This window comes from Panulirus ornatus, chromosome 68 (assembly GCF_036320965.1).
Source record: "Panulirus ornatus isolate Po-2019 chromosome 68, ASM3632096v1, whole genome shotgun sequence".
In the NCBI taxonomy this organism is placed as follows: Eukaryota; Metazoa; Arthropoda; class Malacostraca; order Decapoda; family Palinuridae; genus Panulirus; species Panulirus ornatus.
The window spans coordinates 6,355,707-6,369,378 of NC_092291.1; the positions used below are offsets into that span (position 1 = coordinate 6,355,707).

The 13,672-nt window shown below is 37.6% G+C and overlaps 1 protein-coding gene across 4 annotated transcripts in view; it reads right to left on the reverse strand.

The window, feature by feature from the left end:
* Positions 1–682: 682 nt before the first annotated feature.
* The window catches only part of l(1)G0020 (RNA cytidine acetyltransferase l(1)G0020), a 62,139-nt gene continuing 49,149 nt past the window's right edge, over positions 683–13,672 (reverse strand). For all 4 annotated transcript variants that reach the window (XM_071659654.1, XM_071659656.1, XM_071659653.1 and 1 more), the window contains 3 exons: positions 8,454–8,567; positions 6,382–6,485; positions 683–786 (listed from right to left, as the gene is read on the reverse strand). In XM_071659654.1, coding sequence (XP_071515755.1) covers positions 735–786; positions 6,382–6,485; positions 8,454–8,567 — 270 coding nt within the window. In that variant the 3' untranslated portion in view covers positions 683–734. The remainder of the gene's footprint in view (positions 787–6,381; positions 6,486–8,453; positions 8,568–13,672) is intronic.

Genomic DNA, 13,672 nt, shown 5'->3' on the forward strand with positions numbered 1-13,672 from the left:
AGGTGAAATGGCACCAAGCCATTGTGCAGTTTCATTCACTGACTAACTGCTGGTGTTTGTGTCTTAAGTCTCTTGCTCTCAGGAATCAAGATATGTTTTTGAAAAAAAAATCAGTTAAGAAAACAATATGAAAATACATACTCTTTAAAAGGTTCTGTCTGCAGAAAGGAAAAGGGTTTTCCTTTGTCCATAATGAAATAAATTTTTCAGTTCCAGATATATAGCCTTATTAAGCTTGTGAGTATCCACAAGGAAGGACTTATAGAAAAAAAAAAAAAGGTAACTACCCTTGCTGACAGTCAACACCTAGTTTAGAATATAACCTTCTGATAATACAAGGAAAGTAAAAAATCTAAAATGGGATACTGGCAAACAAAAGGTGTCAGACAAATGCCAAAAAACATCTCCTAATCTCACTGACAGATTTGATAAAGCAGCGAAGTTAGAAACCACTAACAGGCACATAATTTTTGACAAGCTATGGAAGAAAAAGTGAAAGAAAAGTGAAGTTAAAGATGCTGATCTACTGACATAATAAAGCAATATTCATAAAATCGATAGAAAAATTACAAATGATGTGAGGATAATGGTGGCTATTGTATACAAAAACCATAAATGAAAAACAACAGGAAAATATGAAAACCTTTGTTCAAAAAAGCATGAGGATAATAAAACATACATAACATAAAGCATCAAATTTCTTATACAAATATAATCTTACAATTTTCCAGTCATTACTGAAGTTTAATTTTCTTCTTCTCCTTTACCAATATGTTCCTCTTGTTACTGTAAAGAAAAGAAAAACATAAGATGAAAATAATGAATGAACCAAAATAATTTCATTCACTTGCCACAATGAAAGTTTAGGCTGAGTTTCATATTAATGATTGTGTCTTCAGTTACAGATGTGGCATTTCTCACATTATGGTTAACTTATTATGTATGCAGCTGTAAAACTCTGATTCTTGTTATGAGCAGTTAGCAATTACTTAATACTCCTCCTATGGATATAAAAATTAACACTTTCAAGTCAGTAATTCCATCTGATAAATTCTTAAGTCAAACATACCATTCAGTTTAATATGAAAATAAGACCCGAAGCTCTTTAAAAAAAAATGATTTGCTGTCTTTACAATCTTCCCCTCAATCAATAATTGTAAAATCAATCCTTGCAAAACAAATGTACTACATATGTTACACTAAACATACCATTACCCAAAACACACAGGTAACTTTGCTTAGGCAATGCTGTGTTCTGGGTTTAGTATACTTATGCCTTACCATTACAACAGTACTATATATCTCTTTTTTCTGATCTTACTGGTAATTTTCTGTTATACATTATCTCATTTCATTATTCTGATTTTTTACTCCAAACACTCATGTGTAAAGAAATGATAAAACAGTGATTATAAAACTATATATCAGCTTAGAGAATAGGCAAAAATTTATATGAATTCAATAACCAACTGAAATTATATTTCATACAGCTGTCGACATGACACCTCCACCATATAGATTTTGCCAGATTAGTTCATCACTAAGTATCTAGCTCCTCATTTTTCCACTTTGCCTCACTTTTGGCTTTACTCTATATCGAACTTCACTCAAATACATCATTTTTAATCATTCTCTCTCTACCTGTATCTTTCAACATTTCCATCCAACTCTGACTCCTCTTCTCACTTCACACTTATCTCCATCTAGCTTCCCCACTCTTCACTCAATTCTTTATTTTTTCTAAATATACCTACACGAAAATCCATCTAAATCTTATCTTTCAACTGTTACAAGTTCTGCTGCAGAAGCATAAAGAAGTCTGTGGTGCACTACTCCAAACAACTTTGCTTTACTTGATAAATCATATTTCATTCACATTATGCCCCTTAAAGCTCTTGCAGTTTACTTACTTTTCAGAAATGTTTCTTATAATTCCACTCCATCATATTTACCTCCTCTTGCTCTTTACACTGTACATCATACATACTTTTCCAATTATCACAGCACGGTGAAACAGGCCAAATTTTCCTCAATCATACTGATTGCCGACCACTTCCATCAAGTGTCATCAAAGTCCCAGCCACAATGCTCATATAATAGGCCACAGGATTGTCCATTATATTTTGACCATCAGGTGAGTGAAGTAACATTTCTTTACTTGTAATCAAGTAAATGAATGTAAAATGAAGGAGTGTGCCTTAGCACAAACACATAAAGGAAGGAAAAAGCAGGGATACATAGAGAAAAAAAGCTAAGGTAAAGAGATGCAATAAGAAACACAAGAATGGAATAATACCACTGCTAAAAGAGCAGTGCTTCAGACCATAAGTGGTAATGCACTGAATGAATGCAAAGATAAGAACCAACACTAGGAGGGAAAGCAAGCCATTAACTTATCTCTAGTTTTGCTTCCATAAATGACTAAGCTAAACAGTCTTCCACAATGTTGCAACTTAACATTCTACTGTTACCATTAAATCATCATTTCATAACAAGAACTCCAATTCCCAATCCTTCTTAGTATCCCCAACTTCCAAATTAGTCTTAGTAATCTTGCAGCTCTATTAATATCATATCTATTATTTTATTTGCTTTGTCGCTGTCTCCTGCGTTAGCGAGATAGCGCAAGGAAACAGACGAAAGAATGGCCCAACCCACCCACATACACATGTATATACATACACGTCCACACACGCAAATATACATACCCATACATCTCAATGTATACATATATATACACACACAGACATGTACATATATACACATGTACATAATTCATACTGTCTGCCTTTATTCATTTCCATCACCACCATGCCACACATGAAATAACAACCCCCTCCCCAAGCATGTGCGCGAGATAGCGCTAGGAAATGACAACAAAGGCCACATTCGTTCACACTCAGTCTCTAGCTGTCATGTATAATATTTATCATACATAATCTCTGTTTCCCGCGAGAGTGAGGTAGTGCCAGGAAACAGACATAGAATGGCCCATCCACTCATATACACATATATATACATAAATGGTCTATGTATATATACTTTGCAACATCCATGTCTAATTTCTACACCAGTTTTTGAAGCCATTATCACTTCTACCAAATGAGCAACTTTTATAGGAAAAATTCCACATTACCATGGTAAAAATCTCCCAGTTAAATGTGGATGGTTGGATTCCCAAATTATGCACAGATGACAGGGTGTTATTTGCTATGGAATGCTTTGGTTTGGGTCAATGCCTCTGTCAAGCTATACAGGGATACAAACTTTCCTCTTTGCCTAGGTAACATATACATCACACAGACATATGTCCACAACATGTCTCCAGGGGAAGATTTCATAAACATAAATTGAAATTTTGTGTGATCGGGGCCTGAACATGCAGGAGGGTGAAAGGCGGGCAAGGAACAGAGTGAATTGGAGCGATGTGGTATACCGGGGCTGACGTGCTGTCAGTGGATTGAATCAAGGCATGTGAAGCGTCTGGGGTAAACCATGGAAAGCTGTGTAGGTATGTATATTTGCGTGTGTGGACGTATGTATATACATGTGTATGGGGGGGGTTGGGCCATTTCTTTCGTCTGTTTCCTTGCGCTACCTCGCAAACGCGGGAGACAGCGACAAAGTAAAAAAAAAAAAAAAAAAAAAAAAAAAAAAAAAAAATTGAAAGGGAATATAAAACTACCAAGCAAAATAAGTACTCCCTCCTCAATCTAGCTACAGAGAGCTTATCAATCATGCTTTGAGCCAACGAGCATCCTTCACTCTGGAGACACATTACCATACGTAGCTAATACTTACAGGTGGTAGCTTGTTTTGCTGAAGGTACCAGATCAGCTGGCTCATTAGTTAAATATATATATATATATATATATATATATATATATTGTAAAAAAAAAGCTAAGTAGTGGTGATGTGAGAAGGAGATGGAGTGAGTATTTTGAAGGTTTGTTGAATGTGTTTGATGATAGAGTGGCAGATATAGGGTGTTTTGGTCGAGGTGGTGTGCAGAGTGAGAGGGTTAGGGAAAATGATTTGGTAAACAGAGAAGAGGTAGTAAAAGCTTTGCGGAAGATGAAAGCCGACAAGGCAGCAGGTTTGGATGGTATTGCAGTGGAATTTATTAAAAAAGGGGGTGACTGTATTACTGACTGGTTGGTAAGGTTATTTAATGTATGTATGACTCATGGTGAGGTGCCTGAGGATTGGCAGAATGCGTGCATAGTGCCATTGTACAAAGGCAAAGGGGATAAGAGTGAGTGCTCAAATTACAGAGGTATAAGTTTGTTGAGTATTCCTGGTAAATTATACGGGAGGGTATTGATTGAGAGGGTGAAGGCATGTACAGAGCATCAGATTGGGGAAGAGCAGTGTGGTTTCAGAAGTGGTAGAGGATGTGTGGATCAGGTGTTTGCTTTGAAGAATGTATGTGAGAAATACTTAGAAAAGCAAATGGATTTGTATGTAGCATTTATGGATCTGGAGAAGGCATATGATAGAGTTGATAGAGATGCTCTGTGGAAGGTATTAAGAATATATGGTGTGGGAGGCAAGTTGTTAGAAGCAGTGAAAAGTTTTTATCGAGGATGTAAGGCATGTGTACGTGTAGGAAGAGAGGAAAGTGATTGGTTCTCAGTGAATGTAGGTTTGCGGCAAGGGTGTGTGATGTCTCCATGGTTGTTTAATTTGTTTACGGATGGGGTTGTTAGGGAGGTGAATGCAAGAGTTTTGGAAAGAGGGGCAAGTATGAAGTCTGTTGTGGATGAGAGAGCTTGGGAAGTGAGTCAGTTGTTGTTCGCTGATGATACAGCGCTGGTGGCTGATTCATGTGAGAAACTGCAGAAGCTGGTGACTGAGTTTGGTAAAGTGTGTGAAAGAAGAAAGTTAAGAGTAAATGTGAATAAGAGCAAGGTTATTAGGTACAGTAGGGTTAAGGGTTAAGTCAATTGGGAGGTAAGTTTGAATGGAGAAAAACTGGAGGAAGTAAAGTGTTTTAGATATCTGGGAGTGGATCTGGCAGCGGATGGAACCATGGAAGCGGAAGTGGATCATAGGGTGGGGGAGGAGGCGAAAATCCTGGGAGCCTTGAAGAATGTGTGGAAGTCGAGAACATTATCTCGGAAAGCAAAAATGGGTATGTTTGAAGGAATAGTGGTTCCTACAATGTTGTATGGTTGCGAGGCGTGGGCTATGGATAGCGTTGTGCGCAGGAGGATGGATGTGCTGGAAATGAGATGTTTGAGGACAATGTGTGGTGTGAGGTGGTTTGATCGAGTAAGTAACGTAAGGGTAAGAGAGATGTGTGGAAATAAAAAGAGCGTGGTTGAGAGAGCAGAAGAGGGTGTTTTGAAATGGTTTGGGCACATGGAGAGAATGAGTGAGGAAAGATTGACCAAGAGGATATATGTGTCGGAGGTGGAGGGAACGAGGAGAAGTGGGAGACCAAATTGGAGGTGGAAAGATGGAGTGAAAAAGATTTTGTGTGATCAGGGCCTGAACATGCAGGAGGGTGAAAGGAGGGCAAGGAATAGAGTGAACTGGATCGATGTGGTATACCGGGGTTGACATGCTGTCAGTGGATTGAATCAGGGCATGTGAAGCATCTGGGGTAAACCATGGAAAGCTGTGTAGGTATGTATATTTGCGTGTGTGGACGTATGTATATACATGTGTATGGGGGTGGGTTGGGCCATTTCTTTCGTCTGTTTCCTTGCGCTACCTCGCAAACGCGGGAGACAGCGGAAAAAAAAAAAAAACTGACAACAGGGGTGAGTGGGCTGGTATGTCTATTAAGATTTGTTTGTTGTGTGAGTTGAAGTACTCAGATGCATTCAAAAACATTTTCTTACTTGACAATGAACTGTAGAGGTGTGTGCCTTTTATTACAGAGTAAGCCTGTCTAAAAGGAGCGAAGCAATCAATAATTTGTTTTCTTGCCCATGCACTTAAGTCTCAAATTCACTAAAAGCTTATTTACACATTATACTGATGCCATCCAGTCACTGGTTATCAATCAGTCACATAAAATATATTAGGGCTTCTTAGAAGTATATACACAATCTACAAAAGAGGACCTAGCTTTTTTATTTCCATTACTGTAAATGATGCTGTACTGTTAAAACAAATGGACATTAAGCTGATTTGTGTGTGTGGCAGTTGATCTTGGGGGTTACAGATTAGATCTGGGAGAAAAATAAAACAATCAAAAAAGCTAAAATTCAACTGTGAGAAATAAAAGGATTATATCTCTTGATACTGATAACAAAGATGAGTACGCAATCTTGCACAGGATATGTATGTGATCCACCTCACTGAAACAGGAATGACGTAATGATATTTAGACACCCAAATTACTTGATACTTAAGTAATCTCTTTCTTACCTGTCTTTCACACTTTCCTGTTCTTTAGTCTTGATCCCAAACCGAGTAACATCAATAAGCTGAGTAACCTTTTCTCTGTCATATGCTTCCCTGGCTTTCATTTTCTAACACCAGAAAAGCAGTCAAGATAAAAAGCATCAGTATACACAATTCAGAACTTCAATTCTTTGTCCATATATTACATTTGCAAAGAAATATCTAACTTTAGTTATAAAGAATACTCTAATAATATAAAATCTGCAGCAAAATATATATAGTTTTGGTTACTATCTAAGATGAATCTAAAGAAATTGATACAAATTATGGGTTAGTTTGAAAATCATAAAATAAACTGAACATATTTAATCAAAAAGAAACAAAAACACGATAAAAATCACTACAAGAGGATAAGGTTAATAATTGAAAGCAAACAATTATCTAATGAGAAAAAAAAAAGACTGATGGATCTCTTACCCTACTATAGCTCTCCATTATTCTCAAGAATGAAGCAGGAAGACACTACCATGAATGTTGAAAAGGTGAAAAACAGAAAAATTATGTGATGCAAACAATCTTGAGTGGTAGTGGTAAAGCTGGCAAGGTGATAACAAGTGTGAAGGAATTCAAAGGACTATGTGAAGCAGACAGTTATGTCCTTCTCAGGAAACTGGGAGTCCTTGCCCTATGGACTTTGGGTTGGAATTTGTTCCACAAAATCAATACCTAAAGAAGCTGCATGCCTGTGTATGTTTGATCCACTCTATGCAATGATGTAATGGAAGAGGAGCTAATAATAAAAGATGGATAAAATGAAAAGAAAAAGACCTAAAATGCTGATATATAAGATAACCCTTTGGTCTTTTAGTGAAAAGTTAGCAAGACTGCAAAATGTAGTTTGAATATTGACATGGAGACAATAAAAAGGGTCATCTATCTATTCATTGTAGTAAGGATAATGAAATATGGATGAATCAAAAGAAAGACTTCTGATACGTAGAAGATCTGTAGGTGCTCCATGGGCAGTATTAGACAATCTGAAAATATGGCTAAATCAACAGAAAAACTTCTGAGGCAGATCTGTGGTGCTCCATACATAGTATCAGAAAATCTGAGTTTGTAAGTTTGAATAAGAATAGCCTTATCACATGTATGCAAATGAAACAAGAGATGTGGTTTTGAATATGAATTGTCATGAAGGCTACTAAAACTGGATCTGTGTGATTTAGACACAATAAGAAGGGGTTTCTAAAGTAAAACGAACTAGAAATAAAGAATTATAAGAAAAAAGATGGTGCCTAAATACAGACGTGTGTATGATAGTAATTCCCTTAAAACAGTGATCTACCTAAACTGGAAACGAATACACTATAAGCATGAAAATAATGATGATGTAGAATGGTGAAGTCATCCTGTTTGTATGAGTAAGAAAATGATGCCTCTAAACAGGATGAAACTTTGAAATCAGCTTTTGAGCAAACATGAATAAAATCTTATTAGGATGAAGAAAAATGCTTGGAAGATATATTTTTGTCAAATCTGGAAATAAAACAAACAACTCTTAAAAAGAAAAAATTATGGAAGTTTTTGTACAAAATGACAGTAAAATAGTGAGAGGGAAATGGCCAAAGTCTTGTAACTAACAAATAAGCAGAACAAACAGATTTGAAAAAATCTGAAAATGCACACAAACATTAAAAACAGGTCAGAGAAAAAAAAGACACTAATCAAAAAGAAAAATTCTTGTCCTTTCTAAAAATAAAGCAACATCAAACAAAACTAGAGGCAAAGAATGATAATAACATGTAAACTCTCATTAAGTCAATGCATTCAAAATAACATCAAAATGTATATTTTTTTGTGTATAATCTTTGTACTACTTATAAAACAAGTTTAATAAAAACACTTATGTGCAGGAAAATATGCAATGAAATAAATTCTGCTAATGAAGAACCTAAATGTGTTCCACTTCCTTGCAAAAAAAAAGAAACACATCATTTCACAGTTAAATCGTAAACTTTTTGTTAACATAAAAAATGACTTCAAGGGGATGATTCTACATCTTCTAAATCTATAATGGGTATTCATATACTTACCTCAGCACTCTCCTTCATACTCAGTGTAAGGTCTTCCATGACATTCTTATCCAAAGTATGGTCTTCCTTACTATTCACCATGTTTCTTGATTCAGCAATGTCCCACACTTTTCTCTGTTAAGTCATTCAATTTTAGTTTAAGCCACTATTTATTTATTTACTATATTTAGTCACTGTCTCCCACATAAGTGAGGTAGCGCAAGGAAACAAGCAAAAGAATGGCCCAACAAATCCACATACATATGTATAAACATAAATGCCCATACACGGACATATACATGCCTATATATTTCAAAATATACATGCACAGATATATATATATATATATATATATATATATATATATATATATATATATATATATATATACATTATTTTTTCTTGCTTTGTCGCTGTCTCCCGCGGTATATATATATATATTATATATATATATATATATATTTTTTTTTTTTTTTTTTTTTTTTTTATACTTTGTCGCTGTCTCCCGCGTTTGCGAGGTAGCGCAAGGAAACAGACGAAAGAAATGGCCCAACCCCCCCCCCATACACATGTACATACACACGTCCACACACGCAAATATACATACCTACACAGCTTTCCATGGTTTACCCCAGACGCTTCACATGCCTTGATTCACTCCACTGACAGCACGTCAACCCCTGTATACCACATCACTCCAATTCACTCTATTCCTTGCCCTCCTTTCACCCTCCTGCATGTTCAGGCCCCGATCACACAAAATCTTTTTCACTCCATCTTTCCACCTCCAATTTGGTCTCCCTCTTCTCCTCGTTCCCTCCACCTCCGACACATATATCCTCTTGGTCAATCTTTCCTCACTCATTCTCTCCATGTGCCCAAACCATTTCAAAACACCCTCTTCTGCTCTCTCAACCACGCTCTTTTTATTTCCACACATCTCTCCTACCCTTACGTTACTTACTCGATCAAACCACCTCACACCACACATTGTCCTCAAACATCTCATTTCCAGCACATCCATCCTCCTGCGCACAACTCTATCCATAGCCCACGCCTCGCAACCATACAACATTGTTGGAACCACTATTCCTTCAAACATACCCATTTTTGCTTTCCGAGATAATGTTCTCGACTTCCACACATTTTTCAAGGCTCCCAAAATTTTCGCCCCCTCCCCCACCCTATGATCCACTTCCGCTTCCATGGTTCCATCCACTGACAGATCCACTCCCAGATATCTATAAAACACTTCACTTCCTCCAGTTTTTCTCCATTCAAACTCACCTCCCAATTGACTTGACCCTCAACCCTACTGTACCTAATAACCTTGCTCTTATTCACATTTACTCTTAACTTTCTTCTTCCACACACTTTACCAAACTCAGTCACCAGCTTCTGCAGTTTCTCACATGAATCAGCCACCAGCGCTGTATCATCAGCGAACAACTGACTCACTTCCCAAGCTCTCTCATCCACAACAGACTTCATACTTGCCCCTCTTTCCAAAACTCTTGCATTCACCTCCCTAACAACCCCATCCATAAACAAATTAAACAACCATGGAGACATCACACACCCCTGCCGCAAACCTACATTCACTGAGAACCAATCACTTTCCTCTCTTCCTACACATACACATGCCTTACATCCTCGATAAAAACTTTTCACTGCTTCTAACAACTTGCCTCCCACACCATATATTCTTAGTACTTTCCACAGAGCATCTCTATCAACTCTATCATATGCCTTCTCCAGATCCATAAATGTTACATACAAATCCATTTGCTTTTCTAAGTATTTCTCACATACATTCCTCAAAGCAAACACCTGATCCACACTTCCTCTACCACTTCTGAAACTACACTGCTCTTCCCCAATCTGATGCGCTGTACATGCCTTCACCCTCACAATCAATACCCTCCCATATAATTTACCAGGAATACTCAACAAACTTATAACTCTGTAATTTGAGCACTCACTCTTATCCCCTTTGCCTTTGTACAATGGCACTATGCAACCATTCCACCAATCCTCAGGCACCTCACCATGAGTCATACATACATTAAATAACCTTACCAACCAGTCAACAATACAGTCATCCCCTTTTTTAATAAATTCCACTGCAATACCATCCAAACCTGCTGCCTTGCTGGCTTTCATCTTCCGCAAAGCTTTTACTACCTCCTCTCTGTTTACCAAATCATTTTCCCTAACCCTCTCACTTTGCACACCACCTCGACCAAAACACCCTATATCTGCCACTCTATCATCAAACACATTCAACAAACCTTCAAAATACTCACTCCATCTCCTTCTCACATCACCACTACTTGTTATCACCTCCCCATTTGCGCCCTTCACTGAAGTTCCCATTTGCTCCCTTGTCTTACGCACTTTATTTACCTCCTTCCAGAACATCTTTTTATTCTCCCTAAAATTTAATGATACTCTCTCACCCCAACTCTCATTTGCCCTCTTTTTCACCTCTTGCACCTTTCTCTTGACCTCCTGTCTCTTTCTGTTATACATCTCCCACTCAATTGCATTTTTTCCCTGCAAAAATCGTCCAAATGCCTCTCTCTTCTCTTTCACTAATAATCTTACTTCTTCATCTCACCACTCACTACCCTTTCTAATCAACCCACCTCCCACTCGTCTCATGCCACAAGCATCTTTTGCGCAATCCATCACTGATTCTCTAGATACATCCCATTCCTCCCCCACTCCCCTTACTTCCATTGTTCTCACCTTTTTCCATTCTGTACTCAATCTCTCCTGGTACTTCCTCACACAAGTCTCCTTCCCAAGCTCACTTACTCTCACCACCCTCTTCACCCCAACATTCACTCTTCTTTTCTGAAAACCCATACAAATCTTCACCTTAGCCTCCACAAGATAATGATCAGACATCCCTCCAGTTGCACCTCTCAGCACATTAACATCCAAAAGTCTCTCTTTCGCGCGCCTGTCAATTAACATGTAATCCAATAACGCTCTCTGGCCATCTCTCCTACTTACATACGTATACTTATGTATATATCGCTTTTTAAACCAGGTATTCCCAATCACCAGTCCTTTTTCAGCACATAAATCTACAAGCTCTTCACCATTTCCATTTACAACACTGAACACCCCATGTATACCAATTATTCCCTCAACTGCCACATTACTCACCTGACAACAAACATTAGTATAAGAGAATATTCTAAATCCAATTTTTGACATCTGAGATTAAATTCACATTGCTCTTATAGATGCAGACCTGAAAATTGCTAAAATGTCATAGTAATGTGTTAATATGATAATGTTAAGTTACTAAAATATTGGCAATAAGATTCTCTCAATTGTAGCTCTTCTGCTGCTCTTGACATCTTTAAAGGTTACATGTTTAATATTCCATCAAAAATACAATCATAAATCTGACTAAAGGTAAAGAAAATCACTGATGGCAAAATACTTACATACACAAATGATTATCATAAGTCTAACAATAATCAACCTTTATCTAAAAAATGAATATTCTTTAGGTTTGCACCTTGAATTACTGCATTTATGTTTGTTAGAATAGCATCATTATATCCCTTTGCTTACCAGTCCAGTCTATATATTCTATCTATATTTCTGATGCCAGTTCCAAACTGGAACTCCCTCAAGGGGGTGGCCATGGCAATAGTCTCCAAAACTAGTGAACTTCAGTGCTGCTTCTCAACCTTTAATGCCTCACCCTTAACAGGCCACATGTAGAGGGCAATTCTAGTGCAGTATTTGCAAAGGCTCCTAGCTAATGTTCCTAATGACTACTTCTACCTCATGCTCCTTTATAATGTTCCTACCCACTACTTGTACCTAATGCTCCTGCCTAAGTATTCCTACCTTCCACTACTATCTACTGTTCCTACCATTTTGCCAAAAGGCACATAATGCTCACTGCAGGAAAATCTAGTTATAAGTAATGAGTTGTGTGAGTTACGTGTTGTCAAGTGTTTTGTCTGACAAGGGAAGACTGTATGTCTGTGGACAGAATACCTGTAGTCCATGTGTGGGTGAGGGAAAAAGAAAAGACAGCTACCTGAATAAGAGGAGTGCAACGTGACAACCACTGATGCGATGGCTCACTATGCGGATGTCACTAACCCTCAGTACAATGGTGTCCCTCAGAATATTTGCTACACATCATGAAATGTAATTCATGTTGAGCTTCTTACAATAACTCCTTACCTTCAACTGGTGATTTAATGCTTTTGCCAGCACTTAACTTCTTTCCTCACCATGACCTTTTCTATTTGCCCAAATGAATAATCAATTACTTAGCATATACTTTTAAGAATACACACAGGCAATTACTTTTCCATTCATATTATTCAACTAGCTGAGTTTAGTTCAATTTTGTCGGATTGAAAAGCTAAATTACCATGATTATTTAAAAACATGAAGTGATCTCTAAACACTCTAGGAAGAATTACTAGGGTATAATGATACAACACTGGAGGCAGATTCGAGTGAGAATCTGCAGATGTCGGTGACTGAGTTTGGAGGCATGTGTGAAAGGAGGAAGCTAAGAGTAAATGCATATGAAAGCAAGGTTATTTGGTTTAGCAGAGTTGAGAGACAGGTTGGCTGGGATTGGAGGAAGCGAGATGTTTTAGATACCTGGGAGTGGACATGGCAGCAAATGGCACCATGGAAGTAAAAGTGAGTCATAGGGTGAGTAAGGAGAAGGTTCTGAGAGCACTTAATGTGGAAAAAGATCATTATCTGGTAAGGTAAATATGGGTATGCTTGAAGGTATAGTAGCCCCAACATTATTGTACGGATGCAGGGAAAGGGATATAGATAAGACTTTGCAGAGGAGGGTAGGTGTGTTGGAAATCAAATGCCTGAGGACAATGTGTTGAGTGAGGTGGTTTGATTAAGTAGTGAAAATGTAAGAGAGAGGTGTGGTAATAAAAGGAGTATTGTCGAGTAAGCTGAGGAGAAAAAACTGATATGGTTTGGACATATAAAGAAAATGAGTGAGGAAAGGTTGACAAAGAAGATATATGTGTCAGAAGTGGAGGGAACAAGGAGAATGAGGAAACCAAACTAGAGATGGAAGGATGGAGTGAACATGAGTTTAAGCAATTGGGGCTTGAACATGCAGGAAGGTGAAAGGCATGCAAGGGATAGAGTGGACTGGAATGATGTGGTATACAGAGGCTGACATGCTGTCAATGGACTGAACCAGGGCATGTGAAGAA